Source organism: Netta rufina (assembly GCF_964035555.1).
Source record: "Netta rufina genome assembly, chromosome: 2".
NCBI classification, from domain to species: domain Eukaryota; kingdom Metazoa; phylum Chordata; class Aves; order Anseriformes; family Anatidae; genus Netta; species Netta rufina.
In genome coordinates, this window is record NC_140124.1 from 95,144,204 (window position 1) to 95,164,974 (window position 20,771).

A 20,771-nucleotide genomic window follows, 5' to 3' on the forward strand; every position below is an offset into this window, starting at 1 on the left:
TAAGCAGCAGAGTAATAGCTGTATTGTTTCTGTCATCTTAATTCCTCTTGAGGATTTTTTTTAATTAAGTCTGAGTTTCTAGTGGGGAGGGGGACTCACAAGGGCTGATTCCTCACCCTCATCTTCCCATCTCCTGTTCTAGTTTTGTCCTGAAATCTTTCTCGCTGGCTTTTGCAGTTCAAGAAATAGCTGAGTTGGGAACAAGTGCATCTCTGGTTCAGCCTTGATGCTGAACTGCCAGCTGGGGACTGTCTGACTCACCCTCCATCCCTCCCCAAAAGTGAGGTCCCTTGCCAATGGAGAATAGGCTCTTTTCTGCAGCCAGGGGTTCAGCACTGGGTGAGAGGTGTACATTTGATCTTCTGTCCAACAAAGGGCAACAAAAATGATGGAGGGACTGGAGCACCCCTCTTACGAGGAGAGGCTGAGAGCTGGGAGCATTCAGCCTAGAGAGAAGGCTTGGAGGGGATCTCATTGATGTGTGTAAATACCTGAAGGGAGGGTTGAAAGGGGATGGAGCCAGGCTCTTTTCACTGGTGCCCAGTGCCAGGAGCAGAGGCAGTGGGCACAGACTGGGACACAGGAAGTTCTGTATGACCACCAGGGAGCACCTCTGTGCTGTGTGGGTGACAGCACTGGCACAGGCTGCCCAGAGAGGCTGTGGGGTCTCCTCCCTGGAGATCTCCAAAAGCCACCTAGTCGTTGCCCTGGGCGGCCTGCTCTGGGTGTCCCTGCTGGAGCAGGGGTGGGACCAGGTGGCCTCCAGAGGGCCCTGCCAGCCTCACCAGTGCTGTGATCCTGTGATTTACACTGGGAGAGGTTGCAGAAAGTCTGCAGTAAATTGCTTGAGCAGATGGAAATTGCCAAAGGGGAAAGACCCTCAGGATTTCAAGCATGAGTTGCAGCTGCCAAGAGGTGATATGAGGTGCTGGAGAGTGCATAGCACCAAGTACAGTGAGCTTGGTTAAAGAGGGAAGGAGCTGAGAATGGGGGCCCCCCATCTCTTTACTGTACTGATCTCTGGAGAAGAGGATTTTGAAAGCTGTTAGCACTGTAATTTGTTGGTCTGGTTAGTCACTTCTATAAATTACATTCTCTGAAATGCAGTTTCACCAAAACGTGGATTCTTCTTTCAGATATGACAATCATTTCCTCTTAATTAATCTTGATAGTTTGTTCATCTTCCCAGAGCAGATCTTCACGAGGAGAAAGAAATGCACATTTCCTTCAGGAGCAAATTATGAACACACCAAATTGAAAAGCTGCAATGTTCTGTCACATTAACTCGGGTCCTACAACGCAGCAATCACACTTGATAAATGGTGACATTAAGAATAACATTAGAGAACACGTGCACGGGGTTGTGATGGCAACCAGGATATCTAACCACCCCATGTTACACGCATTGCCCTCTTCATTTATGTCTTTGTGAATGATGGACATATAGAAAAAAAAAAAAATCAATATTTTTTCAATTTTTTTTGTCACAGTTAACAAAACATGGGGATTATAACTGGGCCTTCTGTTGAGCTATACCCCTGTACCTTTAGTGCTATGAAAAAGTATGTTTTACGCTATGTTAAATATGGAAGTATATAACACATTGTAGCATAATTTAAAAGGTAAATTGTTATATATTACATATTTATTTATATAAATTATGTGGGCAGTGTATAACGCTATATATTCCCCGAGGAGTATTTTTAGGGGGTGTCTGTCACTGCTATACCAAAGTGTGAACACTACTGTGAGCAGGAGGGCAACTTCCTATTTCAGACTGAAAGTGGCAGTGAGAATTATTGTCTTCTAGTTTTGTCCTACCTTTCCCCATTTCTGAATTGCTGGTATTCAGTGTTTTGTTTAAGCTAGCTGTTGGGATAGAGCTTGCTTATTAAAAGTCACAGACTTTATTTTTAAAAAATAATGCTGTCAATGAATCTCTTAGTGGGTAGTGTTAATGTAGAGTCCTGCAGGTTTCTAACTCGAGCCCAAGCACACGAGGACCTTTTGAGGACTATCATTCATTGCACTCTTAAACACAGGTAGTGGATTTTTCTGGCACCCATGGTGTTATTTTCACCTTTTCATTGCAATCAATAGCAACAGCACTGTTCCACTGAACCTGTGAGGACACATTTGGCTAACACTGCTTCCATTATCTCCCCAGTACCTTCTACTCTTCTTTTTTTTCTATATATATCTCAAATTAAATGTATATTTCAAAAGAAAATATAAATTTCAGAAGAATATATGCCCCAAAATCTTGACACCATATAAGCAGCCATTGTGTTAACACTTCTACTTGTCCAGTGGATGTATCAGCCTCTTGCTTTCACTGTGCTCCTCAAGACAGTTTGCTGGTTGTACCTCTGCTGCAAGCTCAGTGGGGCAGGAACTGTATTTTTGTTCCATATTTTTATGCAGCAGCTGAGACAGAAGGGCTCTGGTTCATTACTCTGGCTCCTACAGTGCGAACAAATTATAATAGTTTAAACACACTTCAGTTTATTTTTAGGCTGGAGGATAATGGTCTGGGTGAGCTGGAGACTGGAGAACAGGGCGGAGACACCCTGTAGTTGTATCTTTTGTTCTTTCTCAAGCCTTTCAGGGCAAACCAGGCAAAAAGCTGTAGCTGGTGAGAAGCACAGGCTAACACTCATGTTAGGGTCCCGGCTTCAACTAGACCTCACTTCTCTGGAGAAAGGGTTTGTACTGGGGGCAATCCTGGCAGGGAGGACATGTGACGTGATTTTGGCAGTGTAAACATGCACCTCCTTGTGTGGTGAAGCAGTGTAGCTGAAGCTGCTGTTCGATGAGGGGAAGCTGCCTCTGGGGAGCAGGATGTTGTCCCCACGATTACTCACATTTCAATTTCTGTCTCCTTTCTTTATTTTTTTGCAGAGTTAAATGTAAGAGAATCTGATGTAAGAGTGTGTGATGAATCGTCATGTAAATACGGGGGAGTGTGTAAGGAAGAGGGCGATGGCCTGAAATGTGCCTGTCAGTTCCAGGTAAGGACTGCTCACTTTGCTGTTTGTCTTTCTGCATTTCCAAGCATATTGAAGTATTTACACAGTCACTGCTTTAAAAAATTCACTCATCAAAAGGCACATATAATCTAACCAGATGCTTCTTCTTCTAGCTTTTAATTACATAATTACACCTATTGAGAGAGCATGGGACTGAACTGGACAGGGCCACACTCAGGGAGTAGATAGTGAGCATGGCTTCACATTAGCTCCCCATGCAGCTCTGTTAAGCCAGTCTGTAGTCCTGAAGAAGGGAAAGCAACCAGGTGCCTGGTACCCACAGTCCTTGCCATCCGCACAAGGGGAGATGGGTGACCTCTGCCTTCCCACCTTGCTCTGTCCTGCCCTAGACCCAAGATAAGAAGGGAGGTGATTAGAGCAGAGCATTCAGGCACTGTCAGACACACTAGGTGATATTTTACAGTTTAAATGTAACATATTACAGAGTACTTACTCTAATATCAGTATTTGGAAAAGTCTTCCCCACTGTGCTGGTGGCTGAACATGCTGCATTAGACCCTGGAAGATCCAAAAGTAACTTGATTATTTTTCTTCCCATACTTCTTTCCTGGAGAGATGGTGAGCTTTCGTGGCTCTCTGTAGCTCAGTCTGTTAGTCAAATCAGAGCTGGATTATAGGTAGGGGATGCCTCCTGTCACGCTCAAATTCCATTTCCTTCTTTCAGTAGTCACAGTCTGCAGTACTTTTAATACCTCTGTGCTGAAAATAACATCAGCAACAACGACAATAAGAATAAAATTAAATTGTACCTAAACAGGAAAAAACTACAAAAATATAAAAATGTACTCTGGCACTGAGTGGGCAGTGAAAATCAGATAATAACAAGATCACCAGTGATCATAAAGCTTATAGAATGAAAATGAGTTTATTGAGTGAATTAGTCCCACTCAGGAAAATGAACAAACAAACAAAATAGTGAAATTTGATTAAAAAAAATCATAAGAACTTTTAAAAACTAGTAAATAACAAGTTCAATTAGCTTTATTGATTTTTGAGCCTTTAGTTTACAGTTTTTGTAGCAATAATGGTAATCTCCCTCCCCCAGCCTCCACATTTTTAGAGAAAAGAGAGTAAGGAAATGCTTTGACTTTATAATTTATATCCAGGATGAAAGTATCAAATATTATGAGACTCCTGGTAAAACTGCAAGAGTTAGCAGTGTTATCAGCCAACCCTGGAGTGGGCTATCCTTCAGTGTTTTAAAAATAATTTTGTGTTCTGTTTCCAATAAATAATAAATCAAGGGGAACCAGAATAGAAGCAGTGTGTATGTGATCTTACACTGGTTTTGGATTCTAGTGTTTCACAGCTGGCTTTTGATGTGGTGTTGTTCAGGTGGGTACCTATGCTGAGGGCATCCTGCAGCTTGCACTCCCTAAGAATAATGAGATCTGATTGCCTTTTAAGTGAATAAAAATAAAAATAGGGGAAGAGCTTTATTCATCAGCCTTCACTCTAGCTTTAACTTTTATTTATGATAAACAATAAAATCAAAGCCTAGTAATGATTTAAAAAAAGGCGGGGAGAGCAGGGGGGGGCGGAAACTCAGCCCCAGGCTAAGCAAAGGCTTCTTTTACTTTCTGTTGGTAAATTTCTGTAAATTTTATGACTTCCTAATATCTAGGTCACAAGGACAAAAAAAAGGAACTGGTTCATGTGATAAGCTGATTTTTTTTGAGGAGCCCATTTTTGAAACCAATGTTATTTTTAAGCTAATTATAAGTTTACTTGTACTTCTTGGAAAATTTATCCAATACTTTAAGAAAAGTGCTTAAGTCTATCCAAGAGGAGAAGGTGTAGTATTTTTCAGGCACAGCAGGTTGAATTCTTCCTGTAACATTCAACCCTGGTTGTTCAGCACAACTTAGCTCCACCAAAACATCCCAGATAACAAATAGCCAGCCCAAACTTTTAGGTTCGTCAATGCTATTTGAGAGCCAGCTAATTTATTTATTTATTTATTCATGTTTGCTAACATTGCAAGGCTTTAAAAAGGAATGAAACAAATTTGTATACAATGGTTCAAGCAAACTCAAGCTAAAGGGAAGAAGTGGGGATCTAATCCTGTTCTCCCTAAGCAGCATTTTCTATTACCCACAATTGGAGAGAGAGCATTTGGCTAAATGTTCCACAGGCCTGGTTCAGTGAGGCATTCTTATATTTTTAAAACTGCAGTTTTTAGAAAAACTGACTTTAGCAAGAGAGTTGCCTAATTAAAATGGTCTCGGGTCCAGTGTTGGTCAGGCCAGGCTTCTCCTGTTGGAGGAGGACTGCCGCTGGCTGTGAGACTACATGCTTTGGGTCCCCTGGCTGTCCCACAGCAGGAATTAGACTTTTAGACTATTAGACTTATGCTGTCTTAACCTAAGGCAAATGCTGGCACAGACTATCCCTCAGATTCAAGAAAAGGCACAGAGCCTTCAGTTCCTTTCCAGCTTCCCCATTCCTTCTTCTTCCTATTTACATATTGCCATTCCTGGCTTGGCAGCATTTCTTAACTGTTTGGTCTTCCAAAACCTTAAATATTAATGAGTCATAGTTTTTCCTCCTAGAATCCCCTTTAGAAACAACTAGCTGCCAATTTTCAGCATTGTCATCGAAACACATGGCGTGGCATGGCAGCAAGAGCTCTGCAGGCCATGACCTCTCTGAACACCTTGTGGGCTTTCTCTGTCTTGCCAAGTCTTCTAACCTAAAGTGAGATACTGTAGTTTGAATTCCCAGCAACAAATGCACAGATGAGAGTGCAGGAGAGGTGCTGAAAGATTCACTTTTGCTCTACTTGCAGTTGCCTTTATGATATCCCGACTTTCAGCAGACTTAGTCAGGAAAAAGGATAACTCCATTTTTATTTTAATTGTGGTAGGAAACAGCACATGTTCACCAAACGTTTGAAACAGTCTATTGCTGAAATTTGTATGACAGTTTACAAGCTCAAATTAAGAAAAAATAAATATTTTTTTTTTTTTTTAAAAAGATCAATGCCTATCAAGCCTGTTCTGCACCAAAGATGGTGCAGGGCCCTTTTTGGATCTCAATAAGAACAGCTCAACAACAAATAGTTTAATAACTATTTTAATAAGACAGAATAAGTAAAAGAATATGGACAGCAAGTAAATCCTACATCTTAGCATCTTACAAATCCTTAAGGAGTTAACAGCCTGTGAAAAAAAAAGGAATCACTTTGCCTCTCATTTTCTACCCGCAGGATAGAAACCTGCAATGTTAAAATACAATGCACTGGTGTTAAGATTGAATAGCATCTTTAAGCTGTTGTCCTTCTGGAGCAGTTTAGCTTAACTATCACTGTTATTTCTGTTTGAACTGTCTTCCACTGCTTGAACCACATCAGTTTAATCATACACTTCATACATTTAAGAAATTCGGTGACTAGACTGTATGTTTGGTCATTGTTTCTTGTTTGTTTGTTTGTTTTTGTCTTGGAGTTTTAAAGATTCAAAAGGTGTCTAGAATTAGAGTTACCGCTGAAGCCCCAAACAGGGTAATATCCACACAGTGGGGTTTGGATGCCCAGTTCAGTAGGGAGCGATGTAGTGCTTTCAGGCATTGGCAGGTGAGCTGTTTCAGTATGTTTCCTGGCATTTCTATACATGTTATACATGTACATACAAGAAATATACAATCCATTTTTTTTAGTATGAAAGAAAACAGGAAAATACAGGCTACTCCTGCCAAAGCCATTCCAAATGACAATTTTTTTTCTTCCTCTTTTTATAAATTTTACTGATGCTACTGGGTTTGAGCTCAAAATTTTGCAGTACAGCAATACAAAAATTATTATAGTTATTGACCATGTATAACAGACTCTTAATATTTATGAATTTAATAGTGATTGTTTTCCATCTCCCTTGAAGGATTGTTCTGAGCCCATAAAGACCAGAAAAGTTCCCCATAAGCTCTGTTCACTTCGAATATCTCTTTTTCCAGTTTCATCCCCCTGTACTTAGTCACAGATTCTTGTGCTGTATTAGAGAAGTTTTCTCCTTCCTCAGTGTCTTTCTCTTTCAAATGTTTCTAGATGCTTATCATATTCCCTCTAACCATTACTGAGACCCACTGTGGTTATTTACTTACTTTAATCTTTCCTACTGTATTTGTATATTTGGCCCATATGGAGCGGCAGAACTTTTATTTCAGCTACTGGAAAGAAATGTATACAGTGATGTAATCTTCCTTTAGCGAGCAGAATTATAATTTACTGCTAACAACTTTATCTTTACACAATTATCTTACTATATTAACACGCAACTGAGATTACTCGCATAGTTTTGAATGACTGAGTTACTGTGTAATTTATCTTACAGTGTCACACAAACTATATTCCTGTTTGTGGATCAAATGGAGACACTTACCAAAACGAATGCTTCCTCAGGAGAGCTGCTTGCAAGCATCAGAAAGAGATAACAGTGGTATCAAGAGGACCTTGTTATTCTGGTATGTAAGGCATTCTGTGTCCCTAACGAATGATGGTGTATGGTCATGCCTTTAGTTAGGTCTCCCATAATTCTAGAGATTTTTATTTTCATGCTTTTTGCTGAGTGAAGTGTGGGAACCACAAGTCCGCTTTAACATTAAAATTTAGTTATAGAGAAGAAAGCTGATATACCTTCTGATATGCTAACAGGTTGATAGATAAATGTAAGAAGTAGAAGTAATTTATCTGAGAAAATAGTATGTACTATTCTGATGTACAGATAGCAGAGCCTTGATATTCATTCAAAAGGTTTACAACAAAACTGAGCATATTCAACATTAGTCGTGTCTTCAGAACTCATTTTTAAGATGTACAGAATTAGTGTGACACCCAACAAGTGATTCTGATCATCCTGACTTCCACAGCACCTTTATCCAAGCCATCATCTTTACTAATTTCACATTGATTATTACATTGAAGATATGCATAGCTCTTTGAAAATCATTGTACCTCACATTCCTATTGGACTGGCCTTTTCAGTCTTTCCACACACTTAAAATACATGGGACAGGTTTTTACTGGTTCTCTTGGACACAGAAACCTTAGGTACCAGAGGTCTTCCAAATGTCTGGACAGTTTTCAAAGCTGGTGAGTGCAAACAGATGGCTGGCTGTCTAGAATTAAATTAAATGACTCAGCAGCATCAACAGCTGCATTCTTTGCTGCATAAATAATACAGAAAACAAACAAACAAACAAAAAACTTGTGGGGCATCCCTTACCTTTTGGTATGCAGCAGTTACTAGGTTACATTTACATGGCTGCAGAAAGGTGTGACTACAGATCAGGTGCAAATTTAAGAACTAGCTTGTTTAAAAGCAGCATAGCTGTGTTTACACGAGCTGCTCTAATGCCTTTGACTACAGCATAGCCCTATACCGAAATGTGGTTTTGTTTGCTAAGGTTCAAAACAATCTATAGCTTTGGTCCTATAACTAAACAAAACCTGCATTTTGTGCTCAGCTGAGCCATGTAATTCCAGCAGACTGCAGGCAGATGACTGAATTTTAACGTCTTTCTCAATCTCCCACCTGTAAATTATCTCCTTGAGACAGGGAAATAGGAAAAAAAATAAATCCATTATCATTTTGGAACACTCATGTATTCCAATAAAAACATCCAAGAAGTATGTAGGTTTGAACTGAGGCTGAACAGTGTAACTTTTATTTTTTATTTCATGCCCAAATTATTTTAAGATACAGACCCAAAACATTAAAGTTTCTGTCTCTCACTGACAAAAAATACTAGAAGAATGTTTGTGGAAAGAACAAAAAAAAAAAAAAAAAGTTGTTATTTTTCTATGCATACTACCTAACTATGAATGACATTTGGAAATGAAAAATTGATTCTTCCTAGCCTCAGGTTGCTGGCAGCTAATTACAACATTACTCAGCTAGTATGAGATTTTTTTTTAACCTTCCTCTCCTTTTCCTAACATCCCACATCAAACCCAAGAAATGCAGCACAATTTTTAGCATTTAGTGTAATAATTCAAGATGTGCTGAGACACAATTGACTGGAAAGTACTGACAATATTTCTGAAACTGAGGATGCCATTCAGGCTTTGTACTGTGTTTATACTGGCCCAGTCAGTGGAGCTCCAGCAGAAGGGTACTGGATGCTCCCGGAGTGTCTGGCACACTCTGATTGATCTGGGAATATGGGATCATAAAAGCCATCCTCTGGAACCAGCCCATTCCCTACTGATGATAATAGGTTATTCTGGAGTCAATATATTTGTATTCTTCATCTGTAGCACACACGCACACACAATCTAATGCCTAAATTAAAAAAAAAAAAATCATTTATAGGGTCACATTAATTTTCACCTAGTGCCTTGGAATTTGCTGTGAAAATCCTTTTGTCTGGGGATGTCTTTGGGAGCCCAGTATAGGTTCACTGGTTTTCTATCACAGCCTCAGTTTTTTCAAAGCAAAGGTCTGCTTTGCTGTGGAGGGATGCACACCAGACAATATGAAGGAATTCTCCCAGGGACAATGTAAGGACTACTTAATTTTTAAGTGTGTGAGAACTCTGAACCTCATACACGAATGAAATACTTCCCGCTTGCTAAGGATTGCTACCTCCCGAAGCTGTAGCACTGCAACAGAATACACTGGATGATTTAGTCAGATGTATTTCTTGACAGGTAACACTGTGTTTAATTTTTTACAGTCATGGGTGATTTAACAGCATATTATATATTACTTCCTTTGTCCTAGTGCTGTCAGAGTTGCAAGATCCTAAAATAAGCAACATTAAAAACAAAAACAAAAAAACACAACAGAGTAAATCATAGGTGCTTTAGGAATGAACAAAATACGAGTTTTGAAATTAAAAATTATGTTTTAGAGAAATGTAGGAGAATGTATGACTGAAGCTTTGGGAATTGTGTATAGAGATCTCAACATTTTCAAGGCCCATTTTTCTACAAAGGGACTTTTTTTTTTTTTCCAAATAACTGGGTTTACAGAGGTGCTTATATGCCTAACCATCCCTGGCAGAAGCTGTGGATGGTGAAGGCCTGTGGGTTTCAGTCAACACATGAAGTCTCGCGTAGCAGAATACAGAGATACTAGGAAAATGAGTGAAATGCACCTTTACTGTTCTCTTTGCATAATACTTTAATATACCTTAAAGAAGCCATCAATCAAATCAGGCTAAATAAAAATAATAAAATAAATAAATAGTAAAAACAAACAAACAAACTAAAACTAGCTAACTTGCATTCACAAAGCAAAAATCGCTGGCATCATCCCGTCCATGACTGGGTGGAGCCAAGCAGAGCTGAGAAGCAAAGTCCTTGTCCAAGATATTCCCTGGTAGCATTTCCCATCTTCAGTCACTTTTCCTCCCTCTCTGTGGGCCTTCCCCCAGCTGGGACTGGACAGGTGACCGTGGGATTATCATACAATCACAGAATCACAGAATGGCTTGATTTGGAAGGGATCTTAAAGACCATCAAGTTTCAACCCCCTGCCATGGGCAGGGACACCTCCCACCAGACCAGGTTGCCCAAAGCCCCATCCAGCCTGGCCTTGAGCACCTCCAGAGAGCACCTCCATCTACAGCTTCTCTGGGTAACCTGTGCCTTACCATCTTCACAGTGAAGAATTCATTCCTAATATCTAATCTAAATCTCCCCTCTTTTAGTTTAAAGCCATTACCCCTTGTCTTATCATTATCTGCCGAAGTAAAAAGTCGCTCTCCATCACAGTTATGTTCTGAACTAGATCAGAGAACTAGTTCAGCTTTTTTTTTTTTTTAATGTAATTTATTTATTTCTCACCCTTTTCATTTGCAGTTCAGCTCACAAACACATGCATGGATGTTTTTAACATGTTCCTAACACACAGCTGGGCATGGGGAGGTGGCAATGCCTTCTCCAGGATTCCTGCCATGCTTATAGCACCAGCCACCTAGTTGCTGACCTGAAGCCTTCATCAGTTCATAAAGGATGATATTACACTAAAATTCATTCATATTATACACCTGAGAATCCTCTTCTAGAGGTTATCCCGAAATGGCTTGCTAAAACAGAGTAAGAAACCCAGGAGAGAGGCAGTCAGGGTGCTCACAGCACTGAGAAGGAGCCTCACCTAGTCCCTTGATTTCTTCTGCCTCCTTCTGCTGGAGAATTTATTGCTTTTTCTTGGTTTAAAATAAATTAATTTAGTGAATATGAAATAGACCTGCATGATTCATTTCTAAGAATGCATGTTCCTGTTAGCTCTCACACAAAGCCAGCATTTTGACTGCTGCCAGATTTACATTATTTGCACATGAAAATGAAACCACACTATGATATAGTACTTGAAACCACACAATGATGTAGTACTCTACATATTGCACTTACAGATTCTCAGTTCTGTATGTATTTGGAAGGCACAGTCCATTGCTTTTTCTGTTGGGATTTCTAAAGGTAAAAAAAAAAAAAAAAAAAAAAAAAAAAGCAATTTACAAAACCAGAAGCAAATATTACAGTTCTGCTAGGTATAAGGCATGATTCTCTTAGGAGTGGCTTTAACTTTTTTTTTTTTTTTTTTGTAGAAGGATTACAAAGAAGCATAATTACATGTACACGTCCTCCTGAAAAGAAATATAATAAGCTCAATTTAATCCTTTTGAGGGAGTTGCAGGAGAGATTCAAGGCAATTCACCTCTAGATTAAGAAAGTGTGAAAATAACTCTTTATGCTCCCACAAGAAAGCCATAACAAACCTGAAAACCTGTTATAAAAACATACATGTGTTTTGCCAGCTGACCAAGACACGTAGTCCTAGATTCAGGGCAGAACAGGAGCTTTCCTGTCCAGCCCACAAGGAGGATCAGTGACAGCACAGCATCACCCGTCTGTTGTTAGGAAGGAAATGTTTTGGGAGCAAAGAACAAAGCTTACACAAACATACTGCATCAATGAATGCCAGAATTTAATATCCTGAGCTTTTGTTGTGTTGCATAATTTAGCAGGAGATGGCTACCAGGATCAAGTGGTGGCAAACACTTTTGCCCTGAAAATGTCAAGACAAATGATCATTGACTATGCACAGCCTGGCAAGGCACAGGTTAAAACCCTATCTCCAACAGCCAGGGGCCTTGCAGCTGCTGGCAATTAGGCTTGTCAGCATTCCTCCCAAAAGCTCCTGCTGGCATATGAAAACCAGGGGTAATTGGGAGCAGCAGTCATCTTCCTCGAGGCAGGAAGCCTGTGGGAGCAGGACTGAGCTGCTGGGTGTGTGGGGTGGCTGGGCTGGCGGGCTCCTCAGCAAGCATCCCTGTGAGCCTGACAAGCAGTGGGAAACTGGAGCTTGTTTTGCTTTGGGCTTTGCTCTGACTGGCAGCTCGGAGCAGGCTGTGGCCATTTCAGATGTCTTCTGAGATGCTGACCTTGCTTCGCTGCCTGGAGATTTCAGCAATCTGTGCTGCTGCAGGGACATCCTCTTGGCTTTGTGGGTGGGGGTGTTCTTATCACAGGTTCCTAATAATTTCACACACTTTTCACTCGAGGGCACTCTTGTGTTCCCAGAGTCCCAGAGACTGCAGAAAGCTTGCCTTGTCCCTCCAGGGAGAGTGCTGCCCATCGGGTCTATATCAGCCTGGAAAGCAAGGCTGAATGCCATCAGCTAACAGGGGGCTGGGACTGGAGAGAGCAGTTGCCCTTTCTCTCTTCCAGTTCAATTTAATATGATGACTAATTGACTGTGATCGAATAAAACAGTCATCGTTATCCAGGACTCGAGCAATGAAGCTTTGAGAATGCTGGTGTGGAAAGAGCAATTTCTGCTTAGTGCAGAAGGGAGTGGTGTGTACTTTCTTTGTGCTAAAAAGAAAAATGAAGGGAAAAACAGACAAAACACCCACCTAACACCCCACTATATCCTGAAAGCTTTAGGGCAATATCCAGGACTTGGGCATAAAGAGTATAATAACTCCTGGGTTGCCAAAGTTCAGATGCTGGAAATCCCTTCTCAACAGTCAGCTAATCCTTGCAGTACCCAAATTCCACAAACATGTCAGGTTTTTGCTTTGTTTCTTGGAGAATGGCATACGGTTTTACCTCTGATGTGTCAAGAGGTATTTAGTCCTATCCATGACTGAATAGCTGCTGACCTATTTCTTACAACGATCTGAAAAAGGTGCCTCCTTTTGGCATTTCTTTGCCTACCCTTGTGTGAGCACGGTCTGAGAGCTTTGCTCTGGAGGCACCCACCAGACCACGGGTCCTGTGTGAATCAATGCCAGGGTCTTCTTGCTCAAAAGTAGTCAGCAAAGTGTTTGTACTCCTGTTAGTGCTGAGCTGTTTGGAGCGTTTGCTGCAAATCAGGAAGAGACAGGTTCAATTTTCATGCTAGTTGGAGTTAAAACCTGACCCTGCTGGGAGAGTGGCCCCATCTTCTCCAGAGCAGAGCACCATGCAGAAATGGTTCCTGTTCTGAGAGCCACAACAAAAACAAGACATTCAGATGCTATGCCTGGTCCAAGTGCTTCTCTGTGTCTTTTATCCAAAAGCTCCTTCACAGAGAAAGGCAGCTTGTGGCAGAAGCCTGCACATTTGTGTATAAGCACATCTTTATGAGCCCATTTGGGAAAGGGTGGCTTAAGTAAAGAGAGAGTAGTCAGTCTCTCTCTAATTACTGACCTTTGTCTGGGGGGATTATATTTCTGTCCAACTTCCTTGCTTGTTTGAGCATCCTTCTTGCCAGGTCCCATAGCATGGAGACCAATTCTGGAATTCCTGAATCAGTTAAAGGCCTGAAAAGAGCACGGCTGCTTGTCCAAGTAAGCTTGCAGAAAATGCTACTTTTTAAACCAGCAGCTGCTTAGGAAAACCTAGCCAAGGCTCAGAAAAAGGCAGGAACACAGGATTTGTTTAACATGGTTACCCTGGAGAGAAGAGTGCCAGCACAGCTCCCTGACTCTGGGGGGAAGCACAATTTCTCTGTCAAAAATGATGCAAAGTGTTATACAAGGTGCCACTCTTTTTTTTTTTTTTTTTGAATGGTTTCTTGAGATCTGAAAGCCCAGCAAAGCAAGAATGGATCCATCTCTTTACTAGGATGCTCTTCACAGAGTTGCCTGTGGACTTCACACTGGTCAGCCCAATGATCTGTGTGGATGAGTGACCTGAGCAGCCCCACGGCATGACTAATGCTGCCTGCTGGAGCTGAGTGGGGCTTCTAGTGATAGGACAAGGGGTAATGGCTTTAGGCTAAAAGAGGGTATGTTTAGATTAGATATTAGGAAGAAATTCTTCACTCCGAGGATGGTGAGGCACTGGCACAGGCTGCCCAGAGAAGCTGTGGATGCCCCATCCCTGGAGGTGCTCAAGGCCAGGCTGGATGGGGCTTTGGGCAGCCTGGTCTGGTGGGAGGTGTCCCTGCCCATGGCAGGGGGGTTGGAACCAGATGGCTTTAATGTCCCCTCCAACCCAAACCGTTCTGTGATTCTCGCCTGGGGCTGGATGCACAGGGAGAGTGAGAGCTGGAGACAAAAACATGAAGCAACTCAGGTTCCTGGGAGGCTTTTTAGACTTCTAGTTTTGAGTATGAATTACATATTGTACTTCCTTAAGTCAACTTCTGCTCCCTTAAAACAGCTTAGGGCACAATTTCACCACTTTAAAGAAGCCTACGTACTTAACTCATGTAAATAAATTACACTCCTTCAAATTTCTTCATGATGCAATAATGCATCAGAATCATAGAATCATTTAGGTTGGAAAGACCTCCAAGATCATCAAGTCCAAATGAAGACATAGTTTTCAGCAATTCAGCAATGAATTTTTTATGGGATTGTCTGCTTTGTCAGTAAAGTGGGTCACTATGGAAGGAACAGGAGTCCTTCTGTTTTTACACTTATTTCTGAAAAGTAATAAGCTCAGTCTATTAGACACACAGAATAATGATATAGGAGAAAAGAAAGAAAAATTTAGACTCAGGAAAAGAGAATTCTCTATTGCTGATACTCCGTGTGACAGGAGATTATTTTTAATGTGTGAAGTGACCCAGTAACGTGGAATTTCACACAAATTTCACACTTTCTTCCACGTACTAGAGGGAATTATTCTTAGAAATATAGCTGCTTAAAGAAAAGGGGGAAGGGGGAACACGACTCAACAAATTGAGGGGTTGGTATTTCCTCTGATGTGAGCAATGAGCTTGTAGGTGGGAGTATGAACCCCACTCCTCTCTCTGTCTGCTCTCCTTGCTCTTTCAGGTTTGTGGAAATATATTCAGCTACCTTCTCTGCCACCAAAGCAAGCATGAAAGGAGAGGTGTGGGATGAGCAGAGTGCGTGCTCTGCTCCTCTCCTCATCTTCCAGAGAAGCTGAGCTCACTGGGGAGGGGAGCAATTTACTGGCAGTAATTGCCATCCCAGCCTCTCCTCTCTGTCTCCTTTGAGCAAGAAAGACCAAGGGAGGTTTGTGTCACTCGAAGGGCTTGTCTTCACAGCAGTGCTAGCTGAAGACAGCGCGCAGAGCATGGCCCAGCAGAATGCAGATCCCTGTGCAAAGCCCCTGGCCAGCCCCAGAAAGCTCTGAAGATGAGCGAGTTGGCCTGGGGGAGGGGGGGTGAGGAAGCTCAAGTCCTGCTCATGCTTGAACTGTAAATGCAGAGGGCATGCAGCTACAAGCTGCTGATGAGCTGTCACTCATCTGATGCTAATCCAGTCAGTCTAATGCCAATGAAATAACTATGCTGTTAGAGCATCCTTATACAAAGTGATCAGCTCACTTGGGAGGAGCTATCTTATAGATAGATAACCTAAGCCAACTTCACCGTGAGGACCAGTTACTTCTGGAGGCACTTCTGCAGCCAGGCGATTTACAAAAACTCCTTCATGTGCCATTCCCAGGGCCAGAGGGTTAAAAGCAAACCTTAATTTCTTTCGTAAGTAGATTCCAAAAATCAGACTGCGTACTATTCAGTACACAGACTGTGTACTATTCGTCTGTTTTAGGTTTAACAAGTGCGAATGCTAACAGTTGAAAAAAGGCTAAGAAAACACTTTTGTTTACAGTACTGAGTGTTGCTGTTCTTTGAGTAAAAACTATCCTGACACAGAAAAGAGAATGGGGCACAATAGGCATCAACCAACTGTACAAAAGGATGCCAGACTTTATGCAAGATGTTTGTTTTTACAGCTGGCTCATGAAGTGTAACACCTGTACTATGTTTTACAGTGACAAGTTGCTAAGAAAACAGCTGCTCTTGGAGCAATATTTTCATTTGCTTTTTTTTTTTTTTTTTTTTTTTTTTCTCCTCCCCCTCTGCTTCCTCTTCAGATAATGGCTCTGGGTCAGGAGAAGGAGGTGAGTACCCAACCCCCATTACACGTGCTTTTGGTCTCTTTTAGTATACATTTATCTGTGTCTGTTTTACGTAAGGGACTGCTGTAGTATAGGAATTAAGGAAAAGTTATGATAACTTAAAAATAAGCTTGCATGCTGTAGTGTTTTTGTGAGTATCTCAGAACAGTATTTTTACAGAAATAGTTTGTAGTGTGCATTTGACTCTTTCAGATATGACCTATATCATTTTTCATTTGTTTCATGCATGCTAAAACGGTATTGCCAGCAATGTAGTGTAATAGGTCTATACTAAACCACCATTTCACCTTTATCTCACTCCTGGAAATGTCTATCCACAATAAATGTCTTGCTTGTTTATTTCCTTGCATGCATTTCCTTAGTGTATGCAATATCTAGTTATCACTTTATCCTTGGCAAACATGTTGCCTAAAAATGTGCAAAGATTACAGTAAGATATGTTTTTAATAAATATTTTAAATGTTCTGTTCAAAGCTGTGTATTCAAAGAGGGCAAATAGCACAACTGGTCCTAATGGAAGTGTCCCTGTCTTTGAACACATCTTAACCTCCTTCCAGTGGTTAAAAATGTTAAAAAATATGCAATTTTATCTTAATTTTGTCATTGATACTAGTAGCAAGAATACATATAGAATGAAAACATGTGAGATATATCACAGAATCATAGAATGGCTTGGGTTGGAAGGGACCTCAAAGATCACCCAGTTCCAACCCCATTGCCATAGGCAGGAATGCCACCCACTAGATCAGATTGCTCAGGGCCTCATCCAACCTGGCCTTGAACACATTACGTGTTGCAGTGTATACTGATGGGACTGACTGTATACAAGTCACTGTGTTTGACACCTCATTTTAAGCACACATTGTCCAAACAACGTCCCCTCAAAGCTCTCAGGGACCTTGGGTTTTCATATCTGTTTCTTAATGGGCTATATGAACAGCAGGAGGCTCTGTTGGCCTGGTTCAGACATCCTTTCCTCCCCTGTGTGCTGTGGTGGGCTGTGCACTGCCTGGGGACAGACAGGTGGGCAGCACGTGGGGCAGGGACCCATCATCCCTGGGGCACTCCCATGAGAAATGCCGGGCACACAGTGAGCGGTGCTTGCTAAGGCTGTCTGAAGAGATGTTTCACCAGGATATGCAAGGTCCTCTCTCTAAGTGACACGATGTTGTGTTACCTCAACCCATCTAGTACAGTTTGAAATATTGGAAGCCTCACGTGTGCAGCTATGTGAAAATGTAATGACCAATGATCACTGTGTGATTAAGCACAACATTTAACTTTCCAGAAACCAGGAGCTAGCTCTTTTCTTTTATTAATGTAAAAAGGCAAGGCATTTCCCATGGCTTTAATAACTTGCTAACAGAAAATTCGTGGGCTGCTGGTAGCACACAGCCATTCTCATGTGCTTTCTTTTGGTTTGCCTTGTTTTCTTCCGAGCTGTACCTGAAGGACCAATTTTCTGCTCAAGCAATGCCTCGTGTTACCTTCACTGGTGATTTTCTTCTGATGCTTTTCTTCCTGAGCTTGCATCATGCTCTTTCCCCAGCTCTGCTTGCTTCCCACTTTGTTACCCAGCTTGTTATTCCCCTACAGCTGCTCCCTGCAAGCTGCAAGTTGCTTGCCTCAGTATTACTATGCACTTCTTATGGGAGACAGATGACAGTAATTTAGCCCACCTCCGACTTTTATTTTTGCTACAGTTATAGAAATGCTTGAATGCTGTTGGAAATTTTTGTAGTATTTCCCCAATCAGATACAAAAATCCCCATTAAGTCTCTTGTAAATTTTACTGTGTTGGTCTGGAGTAGATGACTGACAGATGTGGGGATTCTTTGGGCTATTTTAATAACAATTTGGAAAAAAGTAGGACAGAACATTCTGTCTTTCGTTGGCTACTCACTGATGAGATGAAAAATACAAGCTCATATATATTTGTTGCTTGATTTGGGGCAGGAGATTGCACACATTTTCTCTTGGTAAGAGAGTCCCAAACAGCATCTCCCTTGGCTTTTGCTTTTGTAGCTGTTCTCAATTAAAATATCAACTGAACCTGGAGGAAGGAGACAGCCTGGAGGTTGAAAGGATGCATGCTTCAGAAGGGCTTTGTTAACTGGGACTCAGTGCGCCAGTGAATTATAATTATTTATGCAAAATAGGATAGCATTAGTTGAAGAGATTTGGTGGTCTCTCCAGGCTGCTTTGTAGAAGTGGTTAGTGCATCATCTTGGGGACGGAATATGCACATTCTGTTCACTTTGGGCAGAGAGAGAAGAATTGTATCTGGCTCCCTTTACCTCATGCAAGTGCCTTGGGTATTCTTCTTGGGTATTGAATAAAAAAGGGACAACGTACTTGCTATCACTACTTCCTTCAGCAGTTTTGTGATGTTAGTCCTTCATTTCTTCAGTGAAGGACTTCATTTCTTCAATGAAGTGTTCCCACTTTTGTCCAGTATGAAAAAAGTTGTTTATGGTTCTTAATTTTAGGTAGAAAAAATATTTTAAATTACAAGTAATTGTAATTCTTGCCAGTTGGGACTTTATTTTTCCTTTTTTTCTTCTTTTTCTTTAGATACATCTAGGCCTAATTAGTGATACAGTGAACTACTGCTTTTCCCATCTACCTTTGTCACTAAACTGGTAGTAGTACTTCTACAGAACTGTCTGGCTAGTCTTCAGTACATTGAGTCATTTTCTGTGCCTGGATCCTTCAAAGGATGGAATCTACTCTTACTTTGATTATTGACCTCTGTTCTGGCCAAAAACTCAAGATCATTATTGTACTCAAAATATTTTCATATCTGGATGTGTTTTTATTCCATTATTCAAGTAACTGTAAAAGTGTCACAAGAAGACATTAAAGACATCAAAGATGTATTACATGTTAAGGAAATTTAGAATTAAAACATATTTTGAAAAGAATGCTCAACCTGTTGAGGCAGGAATTATTCAGGATCCCAAGAAGAGAAAGCCCAGCTACAGGACTGATTCGAGCACAGCACAGATCCTTCCTGGCCCACCCTTCCCCATTTTCTTCCAAAGGAAACCAGAACATGCTGAGATATAATAATCACCCAGGCTTCACAGTTTAATAGCATACTCTTGGCTCAGGGTGCACAAATGGGGACCAGGTTGAGTAGGTTATATGCCCTGTGGGTTAGACGTAGATGCTGCTTGTAAAAAGCAGTGTAAGTGAGGCAAGATCCTGCAAGTGCGTGAACAAGCTTGCTTTAAAATTTCTGTTTTCTTTTTAGGATTTACATTTCCAGATGTTAATCACAGAATCGGTGTTTGCTTTGTTTCCTATACATGCAATTAGTGGGATTGTGCATGCACCAGTGATGCTTGCACATACGAAACAGATGAGTGTAGCTACTTGTACACGTTCAGGAAGCACTGTCATTGTTCTGCACAAGATGTACTGTTTGCTGGTAGGTTTTTAAATCTGAAGGAAAGAACTGGAAAAGTGTCTGGATTCTGCTCTGTAGTTGCTACAGATCTGCTGGTGACAGTTTCCTCTGCTTAAATTAGCTGCATGCCTCCCATGCGGCTGAGATTTGTGCTAGTGGTTCACGTTGTTCTGTTTCATTTTCCAGATGCATAGCAAGCTCATTAATGATTCTGAAATTTGACTTCATGCAGAATTTCCCTCCTACTCCAAAGCTGCATGATGTTAAATGCGTTAATTTTAATGTCAAAAAAGTATATTTAAAACTGATTAAAAAACAAACACACACACACACTAAAAACCTCTTCCTCAAAGACTATTTCAGACAATATCTTGCCTTAGAAGTTGTTATGCGTGACAAAAATGCTAAAGACTGTGGAACTACTGATCCAGATTCTCTCCCAAATCATATTTACAGTTACAAAGATAGGAGATTTTAGTAAAAGAATTAGGATTGGGAGATTTTTTTCAGTACAACTGAATGAAATAAAGGAACATCAGTTTTAAGGGTGACAGAATCGTCTAGTTGCCCTCTGACTTGCTGGGTAAACAATTTCCATTTCCTATGGTCTGACAGCACAGTATTCATAAAGAGTTGCAATCAAATTACTCATTTTGCTTATTCCAGAAGTCTGAACCTTCAATTAGCATAATAAAAATTACAGTTATGAAACCAAGCTGTTGATCACTTGTGGCAATGGGTATCCTGATGCCACTTCTAAGAATAGTATGCATTATTAATTCAGAAATGAGAGAAATTTCAAAACCCTCATTGCTCTACCATTATGTTTCACCCCTACAGAAAACAACATCAGAGAGTGGGACTCAGCCCTACAAATGTCTCCTAGTTAAGGTCACAGCTGATAACTGTGGGATACATTAGATTTGCATCTAAGATATGGGCTTCTCACAGTAACATCATATGAATTATTCTGCAAGTTCCTTGT

General features: G+C 40.9%; 1 protein-coding gene across 1 annotated transcript in view; it reads left to right on the forward strand.

The window, feature by feature from the left end:
• The window catches only part of TMEFF1 (transmembrane protein with EGF like and two follistatin like domains 1), a gene marked incomplete at both ends in the record, with an annotated part of 120,634 nt that overhangs the window by 65,092 nt on the left and 34,771 nt on the right, over positions 1-20,771 (forward strand). The window contains 3 exons of the mRNA XM_084282741.1: positions 2,902-3,011; positions 7,376-7,505; positions 16,330-16,356. Coding sequence (XP_084138867.1) covers positions 2,902-3,011; positions 7,376-7,505; positions 16,330-16,356 — 267 coding nt within the window. The remainder of the gene's footprint in view (positions 1-2,901; positions 3,012-7,375; positions 7,506-16,329; positions 16,357-20,771) is intronic.